We start from the raw sequence: 12,809 nt of genomic DNA on the forward strand, positions 1-12,809 counted from the left end.
CTCGGGGCCTCATCCGGGCAAAATTACATTCCTGTAATGGCGTCGCTCGGGGTCCCGGGAAATTGCTCCGTGGGCTTTCAGCGGCGGTTTTTATCGCCGGCCGGGGTGTGCCTGGCTGCGGCTCGCCTCTCCTCCGGGACCGTAAAGCTGCTGCCGTGATTTATCCTCCCCTTCTCCCAAATCCGATTAAATGGAGGAGCTCCGGGCCGGGGGGCGCCGCGGGGCCGGGGCGGGGGTAGGGGCGCCCGGGAGGGGGTGGCGGGAAGGACGGGGCCAAGGAGGGGAGGACAAACGGCCCCTCAGAGGGTGGCGGATTTGCCTTTATTTACAGCCGCGGCTTCTTTCTTTTTTTTTATTTATTTTATTTTATTTTATTTATTTATTTTATGGGGGTGGGTTTGGTGAGCTCTTCCCGTCTTTCTCGCGCTGCGCCCAGGCACCCGGCCCGGACAGCTGGGCTTGTGGGCTTGGGTCAGCCTGGCAGCCCTGGCCTAGGCCTCGCCTGGTCCCGCGTGGACACAAAGGCTTAGGCTGGGAAGGACGGACCGAAGAAATCAGGGGCTCGGGGAGAGCACCTCAAACCCCTACTGCAGGTCACAGGTGCGGTTGTTCCTAGCTGGGCCCGGGACTTAAAAAAAATAAAAATAAAAAATAAAAAAGGAGCTTCGGGCCATGTTTACGCCACCTCGATCTTCTGACTCGCAGGTGCTGGGTTTTTTTGGGGGGGAGGTGTTTTATTTTGTTTTGTTTTTCCTTCAAGCTCGACAAGCGAGGTAAGGAAAAACAGAAAGTTAAAAGTTAAAGGCCGCAGAAACAGCCGTGGCCCATTTGGTGGGCAAGTTGTCATCTCCCACCAAGGCGACGTGGAGTTCCGAGGTTTTATGTCCCCACCCACCCACCGACCCGTTACATTTTAGGCACTGAGCCCAAATCCCCGCTTGTATGCTACAATTCCAGGGTCCAAGCCTCCCGAGTGCCGCGCCGCCCACGAGGCCCGCGGCCACGTTGCGGGACGGGCTTTCTCTGCAGCGGAGCTGGCGGGTCCTCCGAGGGGCTCCTTTTGTAGTTCCCCCGGCTGAACGCCAGGTGGCGCGCTTGTCCCGCAGGGACCTCCAACCCGGTAGGGGGCGTCGCTGTGGCGCCGCGGGCTTGCGGTCACTCTATCCGCGGAGGGGGGGGGGGCGCGACTCGTTGGTGCTGGCCGCGCGTGCGCAGAGCCTTCCCCCGCGCCGGCCGCGCCCCCGCCCCTCTCCGTCTTCTCCACCCCGGGAGCAGGTAAGGCCTTGAGGCCACGCGTCCTCCCCGGGCCGCGCAGGCGCGCGCAGCCGTGTCCCCCTCGCGAGGACGCGTGGCCGCCCTGACCTTGCTAGCTCCCACCCGGGTCCCCGCACCCTCGCGGCCGCGGGCCTCGCCTCCCCGCGCCGGGAGCGGCCCCTTCCCCCGCGTCGGTGACCTCCAGCCGCGCGGGCCTGGCGCCATCTTGGCCGTCGTCTCCCTGGGGCCGTGGGAGCCCTTTGCTCACCCTCGCGCCTTTTCACCATCGTCACCACCCCCAAATCTTCCCCTCCTATCCCTGCTTCCTCCTGTCATCCTGAGTCAAAATAGCCTTTTTTTTTTTCCCCTTAAGCCTGCAGACTGGGAACCTGAGGACCTCTGGCGCTCAGAGTAGCTTTAGCTCACTGCCCACAGCCCCCATAGAATTTGAACTAAACTGACCGTGGTAAAGAGGGACAGAGCAGTGAAGACTGCCCGATGGGCAGGGGCCTTGGGGAAGGCAGAAGTGAGCCCCGTCTCCTCAGAAACTGTGATTGGTTGCCCAGTACGGACCTGTGCTGAGAGCCCTGACGTGCCAGTGAGGTTGGAAATAAAATCTTAAATGGTGGGCCAGGATGGGAGTCTCTGTCAGGCGGCAAGCCCAGAAGGTGGGAGAGGTCCAAGCTGTTACAGTTTACACCTGCCAGGTGTCCCGGTCACATGCCCCTCGGATTTTGCTAGCAAGAGGGAAAGGTCTAAGGAATGCAGGAGTTCTGAGTTTGAAAGGTTTCTTTGCTCTGGTGTGGCCTTGGCCAGGTTAGGTGACCGCTGGAAGGGCTCGAAGATTGATGCTCTTTTGGGCTTATCATATGCCAGCTACAGATTGTACTATTGACATATGTTAATTTGTAAATTGCCAAATTTAATCACCTATACACACACATATATATATATATTTTAGAATAGTTTATTGAGTACACTGCAAGCAAGCACTGGGTTTGGCAGTAACTAGAGTGTTGCAGAACTGCACTTCAGAAGTGATAACGTTGGGGCTGTTTTGAGGGGAAAGCGGCTTCTCTTTTGTTTTTGTTTCTTGAAGACTGTCTCCAAATAGCCCACGTCGGCCTGGAACTCATGATCCTTCTGCATCAGCCTCCCAACTGCTGGGATTTCGTGCGTGCACCACCATGCCTAACTTCACACACCTCCCTTTATTGGACTGTACAGAATCACGAGTGCACACTGAGAAGTTAATTTGGAGGGTGGGCAGCCGTCACTTTGAGACAGGATGTCTTACTGACGTGAAGCTCGTAAACTCTGACCAGACCGCAAGCCAATGAGCTTCAAGTATCCACCTGTTTCTGTAGACACCCAGCACGGAGGTTACAGTAAAGAGCCCCTTGCTCTGTATGTGTACTGTGGTGTGGTAGGACTGTTCACTGAGCCATCGCCCCGTACCGCGCCTCCCTTTATTCTAAACGCTTTAAAGCATTTTGGGTTTTGACTTGATAGAACCAGAATAGTTGGGCAGCAAATTCGTATTTAGGTTGCATAAAGGCAAAGGCAAGATTTTGTTTGTTTGTTACAGGGTCGCACTGTGTGGCCTGGGATTCCCTAGGTACCCTAGGCTGGCCTTGAATTCATAGAGATCTGCCTGCCTCTGCCTCCTAAGTGCTGGGATCACGGGTGTGTTCTACCATGTCCAGCAAAAACTGAAGTGTTAGATAAAACAAGACCTGAAGACCAACCTAAAAGTAAAATTCAGGACTTATAAGTAGCATACCTACCCTGTACAGGTTGAGTCCAGTTTACTTAAGGGAGCAGTGTTTGTTTGTTTTTTCTCTTATGTATCCTTGGCTGTCCTGGACTCACTTTGTAGACCAGGCTGGCCTCGAACTCACTGGGATCCACCTGCCTCTGCCTCCCGAGTGCTGGGGTTAAAGGCGTGCGCTACCACCGCCCAGCAGAGCAATGTTTAATGTGCTCTTGAGTATCGAAGTTTGTGGAACATTCAAACTTCAGAGTGAGAAAAAGAGCGAAGGATGTAGCTCAGGAGAGCATGGACCCTAGTATGCACCAAGGTCCTGCTTCTGCCTCCAGGGTGCTTCCCCAAAAGTGAAATTACAGAGTTAAAACCCTTGAGTGTTGTTGAGACCATGTCATTGCACACCTTAAATATAAAGGTGGTGGCGCACGCCTTCTATCCCAGCACTCGGGAGGCAGAGGCAGGTGAATCACTGAGTTCAAGGCCAGCCTGGTCTACAGAGTGAATCCAGGACAGCCAAGGCCACACAGAGAGACCCTGTCCACACAGAGAGACCCTGTCCTGAAACAACAACAAAGATGACTGGAGAAGTTGTTTAAAATATTGGCAGCAGCCAGGTGGTGGTGGCGCACGCCTGTAGTCCCAGCACTTGGAAGGCAGAAGCAGGCGGATCTCTGTGAGTTCGAGGCCAGCCTGGTCTATAGAGGGAGTCCAGGACAGCCAGGGCTACACAGACCCTGTCTCAACAACAACAAGGCACCAGAGATCTTGACTAGATCTAAGATCCAGGGGCGCCCTAGAACTTTCAGGGGCTGGAGAGCTGGTTCAACAGTTAGGGCACCTGCTGCTCTTCCAGAGGCCCCAGGCTGGTTCCCAGCACCCACAAGGTGGCTCACAACCATCAGTAACTCCAGTTCCAGGGGGTCTGGTGACATCTTATGACCTTCTTGGGCACTAGGCATGCATGTGGTGCACATACATACATACATACATATATACATAAATACATAAACATATACATACATACAATCAGATAAGCATACACACAAATCTAAAAATGTACTGTTTTATCCTGTGTGTGTATGTGCATGTCATGGTGCACATGTGGATAGCAGGCAACAGCTCCTCAAATGTTTTTTTGTCAGGCTTATAGGTGCTTTCGTTCTATGAACCATCCTGCTGGCCCAGTGACATGCACTTTTAATGTATATACTGCCACTCGGGTAATTCTTGCCCAGGTGGGCTTCTCGCTTCATTGGGGTGAAAACAGTCTTAAGTCTTTAACTCGCCTATTTTTCCTTTGGATCTTGAGGACAAAAAAGAAAAAAGTAAAGCCCCTTAATGGAGTGGTGAAGTGAGCTTACAGTCTGTGCTAGTTAGAGTGATGCCAGGTTCTCACTGATTGGCTGCACGCTGTTAACATGGACATCAGTATGTAAGGAGTAAGGTGCTTCAGATAATAATTCAGCACTGGAAAGCTTGAGTGAAGTGTAGGGATTTCACAGGGTGAAGGACTAGCCAGCGCTACCTCGTATGCTGAGGTCTTGCGTCCTAGCCCTACTGCCCCTGCTTCCACACAATGAGGAAGAGTACTAGTTCTTCTTGTTTTGAAATAAGGTTTTAACTCTGTATCACAGGCTGTCCTGGCACTTTGGGCAGCCTTGTCCCTGCGCCCTGAGTGCTGAGGTTACAGGGTTAGAACCCCCACACACTGCTAAGATTCTAGTCTCTAAGAGACATCTTTTCTGGGCCCAGACACTGAGGCCAGGGAGGAGAGCCTTTTGAACCTTAAAGAAAAGGAGCTTAAGCAAGGGATGCTGGGAAGATGAACAGTCCCAAATCATGAAGCTATGGAATGGGTGAAGGGTTTTTTAAAAATATATTTTATTGATTTATTCATATTACATCTCAATTGTTATCCCATCCCTTGTATCCTCCCATTCCTCCCTCCCATTTTCCCCTTACTCCCTTCCCCTATGTCTGTGACTGAGGGGGACCTCCTCCCCTGTATATGCTCATAGGGTAACAAGTCTCTTCTTGAGGGTGAAAGCCCTTAAAGCAGAGACAAAGTGACTACTTGTGCAGGCCATAAGAAAGTCACTTGATGTCAGGATTCTGGTGTTGTGGTGCCCTGAACCCGTCTGAGCTAATGAAGCTTCCTAGAGCTCCTCGGGTGTGCGGATGAAGTTTAGCAAGCAAGGAAGGTTTATAATGCTGCTGCTTCTTTCCAGCTGTCCTGCCTTGGCCCCTCACCCCTGAAAATGTATGCCTGCTCCAAGTTGGTCTCCACTCGCTCCTTGGTGAGTACGTTTGCTGGAACAGCTTGTTTCTTCTTATTAGTGCCAGCGTGTCCGGTCTCTTGGTATGGGGACATGCACTGTCACGGACAGATGTGAAGTGGTGCCTGCAGCCTGTGGCCATGGGTTGGTCATGCCTGTTAGACTTTGTTCCTCACAGATGAAACGGGGGCGATGAGTGAGAGGCTCTGGGAGAGCAGGCCCTGTGCGTAGTTGCTGGCAGGAGTGGATGGTTGCTCGGCATTCCCCTGGCCCATGTGCTCCGGAGGCCAGTTAGTGTACATCCAGGTCACGTCCTATCCCAGTTAGTGTACATCCAGGTCACGTCATATCACTGTTGGTTTGTGGTATTCGAACTCAGCCAGTTTGGTAAGCAAGCTGTTACATAGCTTGGGCAGGGTATGTATTACATACGGGCTTTTGACTTGAGTGAGCATTAGCTAGAACTTTACTGTGGGAATGTAAGTCTGGAAAGGAAGCTGGATACTCTCTGGGAACGTGTCAGGTCAGAAGCAGCAGGACGCTGGGCATTTAAAACTAATAAGATGGAGCCGGGCGGTGGTGGTGCGCGCCTTTAATCCCAGCACTCAGGAGGCAGAGGCAGGTGGATCATGTGAGTTCAAGGCCAGCCTGGTCTACAAAGTGAGTCCAGGACAGCCAAGGCTACACAGAGAAGCCCTGTCTCAAAAAACTAAAAAAACAAACAAACAAATAAAACTAATAAGATGGTGCGGGGAGTTCATAAGTGCACCGGTGTGACGCTCTTGATAGGTACCAAGTGTGCCTGACACTGTTCACCAGTCTGTATATTCCCCATCTATTCGTCAGAATCCCCCACCCCCACCCCCCGAGATTGCTCCCATTTGACAGATGAAGAAGTAGGCTGAAAACCATGAAGTAACGTAGCCCTCAAATCGCATGCTTGACAGAAAGTTAACATTCCAGGTTGGAGAGATGGCTCAACAGTTACCAGCCCTGTTGCTCTTGCAAAGAACTTGGGTTTGGTCCTGGCACCCACATGGCAGCTCATAGCCATCGCAATTGCAGTTTCAGGGGATCCAGTGGCCTCCGGCCGCTGAGCACCAGGTACCCACAAGTCCTCTTAAATACTTGTAGGCAAAACTCTAGTGCACACGGAGGAGTTAGAGGGCCGGGGACATAGCCCAGTGCACAGTGCTTACCTAACGTACAAATCCCAGGGTCAACTCGGTCCCTGGTACAAAAGAAGAGAAAAGACCAGACATAGTGGCTCGTGTGTGTAGTGGGGAACTTGGGAGGACGAGGCAGGAAGATTGGTTGGCACACTTTAAGACCAGCTTAAGCTACACCGAGACCCTGTCAAGAAAAGGAAAGGTATGTGTGCATCTCAGTTCCATCTGTCAAGACCTGACTGTCAGCTGCGTGTATCTTAGAGACACTGTCTTGGGCTGAGAGCGGAATCCATGACCCCCTGTGGCCACGTTCCTTCCTCAAAGCAAGAGGGTGCTGTGGCCCTGAGTTGAGGGTTTGCTGACTCAGCATGTGTGAAGTCCTGACACCCGAGACCCTGAGGCTGCAGGGTCGCCTGGGCCTTTAAGGCCAGCCTGGGCAACACAGCGAGATTTTTGTTTGTTTCGGTGTTTGTTTTGTTTTTTAAGATTTTCTGTAGAAAAGTATTTCATGTGTCTGAGTGTTTTGCATGCATATTTGATGTATGTACCATATGTGTGGCTATGTACCATATGTGATGTATGTACCATATGTGTGGCTATGTACCATATGTGATGTATATACCATATGTGATGTATGTACCATATGTGTGGCTATGTACCATATGTGTGGCTATGTACCATATATGATGTATGTACCATATGTGATGTATGTACCATATGTGTGGCTATGTACCATATGTGATGTATGTACCATATGTGTGGCTATGTACCATATGTGATGTATGTACCATATGTGTGGCTATGTACCATATGTGATGTATGTACCATATGTGTGGCTATGTACCATATGTGATGTATGTACCATATGTGTGGCTATGTACCATATGTGTGGCTATGTACCATATGTGTGGCTATGTACCATATGTGATGTATGTACCATATGTGTGGCTCGTACCCAAGGTCAGAAGGTGTTGGAAACCCTGCAGGTGGAGTTAGGGATGGTGGGGAGCCACTGTGTGGGTGCTGGGAATTGGACCCGGGCCTTTACAAATGCTCTTAAGTACTAAGGAATCTCTCCAGTCCCTCTTTTATTATTTTTTTTTGTTTGTTTTGTTTTGTTTTTCGAGACAGGGTTTCTCTATGTAGCCTTCGCTGTCCTAGACTCGCTTTGTAGACCAGGCTGGCCTCAAACTCACAGCGATCCACCTGCCTCTGCCTCCCGAGTGTCTTTTATTATTATTTTGTTGTTTTGAGACGGTCTCACTATGTAGCCCTGGCTGGCCTGGAACATGTAGAAATCATCCTTCCTTTGCTTCCTGGGGGCCTGAGATTAAAGGTGTCTGCCTGTCTCTTAAACAAATGAAGTTTGCTAAAAGAAAGAATGAAACTTTGAAAGAATGGAAGGCGCATCAGAGAGCATCCTACTGGGTGCAATGACATGCTTCAGACAGTCACCTCCAGCCTTCCTTGACCCTCCTGCCCGTGTCTTTCCACTAGGTCAGGAGCACCTCCCAGCTGCTGAGTCGTCCACTCTCTGCAGTGGAGTTGAAGCGACCACAGGTGCCAGCAGATGAGGTACCTTGTTGTGGGGTTGGGACTGTGGTTTGGGTGGGGGTAAGGAGGGTTTCCTCCCAGGGCCAGCAGGGGGAGTGCTGAGGACAGGCACCGCAGACTAAGGTTGGCTTTAGGTAGAGATGGAAGGCAGTTAATACTCTGTTAGCCGTTACCACCGGCACTTCCTGCTTTGTGTGCCGCTGTCAGCTCCCATTACTAGGCCTCATCTACTGACTAGGTGCTGGGTGTCAAGAACAGGCTCGTGTCTCAGATTTAACACTTCTACACCATACCTGAGTCATGAAGTCATTTGAACTCGACTTCCTACATTAAAACGTTCTCTCGCCGGCATTGTAGGGAGGGTTTCAGGGAAATAAATGATTTTCCGTTGGGGGAGGAACATCAGATTTGACAGCCCAGCAGTTTGAAATAGTACAGTGTTTCCAACGCTAGACAGTGGATTGATAACTAACCTGCCTCCTGCCTGCCTCTTCTTCGCAGGGCCTCCGTAGCTTGGCCGTCCAGCGGCCTCTGACCTCACTCATCTCTAGCCGCAGCTTCCAGACCAGCACCATTTCAAGGGACATCGACACAGCCGCCAAGTTCATTGGGGCTGGAGCGGCTACAGTTGGGGTGGCTGGCTCTGGGGCTGGGATTGGGACTGTTTTTGGGAGCCTCATCATTGGCTATGCCAGGTAAGGTTACCTGGGCCCTCAGTGGCTCTGTTTTGTATTCCAAAGGACGGGTCTAGAGCTGCACTGTCCTATTCAGAGGCTCCTTTTTATTTACATTTCTGGGTTTTGTTTGTTCTTTGGCTGGGTGTGGTGGTGCACACCTTTAATCCCAGCACTCGAGAGGCAGAGGCAGGTGGATCACTGTGAGTTTGAAGCCAACCTGGTCCTCAAAAGCGAGTCCAGGACAGCCAAGACTGTTACACAGAGAAACTCTGTCTCAAAAAAAACCTGGGGAAAAAAATGTCTCACTATGTAGCCCTGGCTGTCCTGGAGCTCACTCTGTAGACAGGCTGGCTTCAAACTCACAGAGATCCACCTGCCTCTGCCTCCCAAATGCTGCTTTGTTTAAATTTTAACTAATTAAAAATACAAGCTAAGCTAGGCATGGGTAGCACACACCTTTAGTCTCAGCACTCAGGAGGCAGAGGCAGGTGCATCTCTTAAGTGTGGGGCCTGCGACTCTACAGAGTTAATTCCAGGATGGCAGAGGTACACAGAGAAACGCTGTCTGGGGGGGAGAGAAAACAAACAGTAAGGTGTCAATAAGATGGCTTAGTGGGATGGGCACCTGACGCCAAGCCTGACAACGTGACAAAAGAGTAAGCCAACCTGTACCAGTTTTTCTGTCCTCCACATGCATACATATGAGCACACATATGAGCACACACGTGCATATACACCCACACCTAGCTAAACATAATTTTTTTTCCTCATATTGCCCTAGCTAGCCTAGAACTCAGAGTTCTGCCTGTTTCTGCCTCCTGAGTACTGGCACTAAAGGCATGTATAGCCACACCTTGCTTTAATTTTTTTTATTTATTTTATTTATTTATTTATTTATTTTACTATAAAGACAACAAACTAAGTATGATGACACAAACCTATAGTGGTGAGCCTAGGCTACATGGTGAGTTCAGGCCAGCCTGGTCTACATCAGACCCTGTCCTAACATAGAATGGAGGTTTTCGGGCCTTCTGTTGTGCAGTTTCAATGCTTTGGGGCTGGAGATAGTTAGCAGTACAGACACAGCACAGTTGTATCACCAAAGTTCTGTTGAGTGGCCACAGTGTGAGCAGGGGTGGCAATCCACGCCCGAGGCCTGTATGTGGATCACAACCTGGTTCTCTCCCTCCCGATACAGGGTTTCTCTGTGTGTCCCCAGCTGTCCTGGACTCGCTTTGTTGACCAGCTGACCTCAAACTCATGTTGATCCTGCTGCCCCTGCCTCCCGGAGCGCTGGGATTAAAGGCGTGTGCCACCACACCTGGCCATAGCCTGGCTTTCTTTTTTTTTTTTTTTTTTTTTTTTGAGACAGGGTTTTTCTGTGTAGCCTTGGCTCTCCTAGACTCACTTTGTAGACTAGGCTGGCCTTGAACTCACAGTAATATGCCTGCCTTTGCCTCCCAAGAGTGCTGGGATTTAAAGGTGTACGCCACCATGCCTGGCCCATAGCCTGGTTTTCTTTTTCTTTTTCTTTTTCTTTTTCTTCTTTGTTGTTGTTGTTGTTGTTTTGAAACAGGGTCTATCTGTGTAGCCTTGATTGTCCTGGACTCGCTTTGTAGGACAGGCTGGCCTTGAACTCACAGCGATTTCACCTGCCTCCGCCCCCACAAGTGCTGGGATTAAAAGTGTGCGCCACCACAGCCCAGCATTTTTTTTTTAAGATTTATTTATTTATTATGTATACAGTACTCTGCCTGCATGTACACCTGCAGGGCAGAAGAGGCACCAGATCTCATTGTAGATGGTTGTGAGCCACCATGTGGTTGCTGGGAATTGAACTCAGGACCTTTGGAAGAGCTGACGGTGCTCTTAACCTCTGAGCCATCTCTCCAGCCCACGTAGCCTGGTTTTCTATGGTTGAATTAAAAATGGTTTTTACTTTGTTTTTTGTTTGTTTGTTTGTTTGTTTGTTTTCGTGTGTGTGTGGGTTTTTTTTGTTTTTGTTTTTGTTTTTTTTTCTGAGACAGCATCTTAACCGTATGCCTCTGGCTGCCTCAACTCCTGCTTCTCCAATGCTGAGATTACAAGTGGAAGTACCATCTAGTTTATACATTCCTTAAAAGTACTTTTAAAAGCAGCAAGAGGAGGTTTTTCATGTTCTTACAACGAAACAACAGGGTTAAAGGCTGGCTTGATATGTATCCGTGTGCTCCATCATATGCACAGTCATGTTTACACTTTAGAATTTTAGGACAGTAGACTCTGTGGTCAAAAAGCCTAAAGTGAAAATTTTCTGGCCCTTCACAGAGAAAGGTTGCTGTCCCTGGGCTAGAGCTCAGTCAGTGCCACAGCCTTACGGCTGTTTTCCTCATCTCTGGGAGTTCCTCGGTTGCTCCTGAGACAGCTGCCTCTGCTGCCAGCCCAACTGGGCCAGGCACCTGGGACTACCTGGTCTCTACCACCTCTGGACAAGTCACTGAAGAACTAAATTAACCCTCTAGAGACCAGCAAGTTATCCTAATGTCTGGGGAAATAGGGTTATTTTTTCTGAATTTGCACTAAGCAAAAAGCCTGATTACGGGGCCGGAGAGATGGCTCAGTGGTTAAGAGTATCTGGCTGCACGTCCAGAGGTCCTGAGTTCAATTCCCAGCAACCACATGGTGGCTCACAACCATCTATAATGAGGTTTGGTGCCCTCTTCTGTCATACATGCAAATAAATAAATACACTTAAAAAAAAAAAGCCTGATTACTTCAATGGCTACAATTCTGCTAAGAATTTATTGATTTACCTTACTGTGCTGTAGGTACCAGGATAAAGGAAGTGAAAATTATATATTGACTTTCAAACTTAGTGATTCATATCATAAATACATACCACAGCTACTTTCAGCATCTTAAAGCCTAAAATCAAAGCTGTGGTGACACACACCTTTAATTCCAGCACTCAGGAGAGAGAGGCAAATGGATCTCTTAGTTTGAGGCCAGTCAGGTCTACAAACTGTCGGGATAGCCAGGTCTACACAGAGAAACCCTGTATCAAAATCTAAAACCATAACACACACACACACACACACACACACACACACACACACACACACACGTTGACTGTTTTCAGATAGCCAAAGAAAGCCAGCCTTTGTCTCTGCTGCGTTCCTGGGACACAGGTGTGAGCCACAGCCCGCCTGCACTTTGCCCCGTGTCCTGTTAGGCTCTTGAGAATGCAGCCTGCAGGTCTACGCTACTGTGGTACGGGTGATCAGGGGAGGGTGACATTTACCGCGTGGCATCTAAGACGGTCCCCCTCCACCCTTTTTACCCCTGCTGAAATCTCAGTGCTAGAATTTGGGTACAATGGGGTCTCCCTATAAATAAACTTAAAGGGAATTTTCTCCGTCCTCTTAGACATTTGGCATTTTCCTTGTGTGGACTAGAAACTCAGTCTTCTCTTTTCTTTCCCAGGAACCCTTCCCTGAAGCAGCAGCTCTTCTCCTACGCGATTCTGGGCTTTGCCCTCTCAGAGGCCATGGGGCTCTTCTGCCTAATGGTGGCCTTTCTCATCCTCTTCGCCATGTGAACCCGCTGTCTCCACTGTCTCCGCTCCCACCTCCCACAGTTGTTTTGTGTCCCGGCTGCCCTGTGTGCGCCTTTTCCTGTCCCTCCCCAGGAAGTCTTGGGGAAGTGCTCGGCTCAGGGTTTGACAGAGAGAAGACAAATAAATACTGTATTAATAAGATGTTCCTCGAGTCTCCTGTGTATATTTCTTTTCTGCAGTTGGCAGAGTGCCTTGGTGAGAGTACAAGGCCAGGGTAGTGGTGGTTCTGAACTGCAGGGATCTGGCTGGGTTTGTTCTTTTTTTTTTTTTTTTTTTTTTTTTTTCTTTTTTCTTTCAAGATTTATGTATGTGGGTGTTTTGTCTGCATGCACATCTGCACACCAGAACAAGGCATCAGATCTCATAGGACTACAGTTATAGACTGTTGTGAACTGCCATATGGATGGTGGGAATTGAACTCAGGACCTCTGGAAGAGCAGCCAGTGCTCTTAACTGTTGAGGTTAGCCTGGGCTACATGTACGACGCTGTCTCAAACCTGAAACCTGTATCAGAAA

The 12,809-nt window shown here is 49.7% G+C and overlaps 1 protein-coding gene across 2 annotated transcripts; it reads left to right on the top strand.

Annotated features, from left to right (window-relative positions):
• The first annotated feature begins 927 nt into the window (after nt 1-927).
• On the top strand, nt 928-12,439 carry ATP5MC2 (ATP synthase membrane subunit c locus 2). Of its 2 annotated transcripts, none has more exons than XM_084802875.1 (5): nt 928-1,275; nt 5,251-5,319; nt 7,965-8,042; nt 8,523-8,716; nt 12,161-12,439. In XM_084802875.1, exons 1-5 carry the CDS (start codon nt 943-945, stop codon nt 12,273-12,275), a joined length of 789 nt encoding a protein of 262 aa, XP_084659001.1. In that variant the 5' UTR covers nt 928-942; the 3' UTR covers nt 12,276-12,439. The 2 variants fall into 2 exon arrangements, with proteins under 2 accessions (XP_084659001.1, XP_084659002.1); XM_084802876.1 differs by lacking the exon at nt 928-1,275 and adding an exon at nt 1,680-1,857.
• The last annotated feature ends 370 nt before the right edge of the window (nt 12,440-12,809 follow it).

The sequence above is a fragment of the Acomys minous genome (genome assembly GCF_964271855.1).
Source record: "Acomys minous genome assembly, chromosome: 12".
NCBI lineage: Eukaryota > Metazoa > Chordata > Mammalia > Rodentia > Muridae > Acomys > Acomys minous.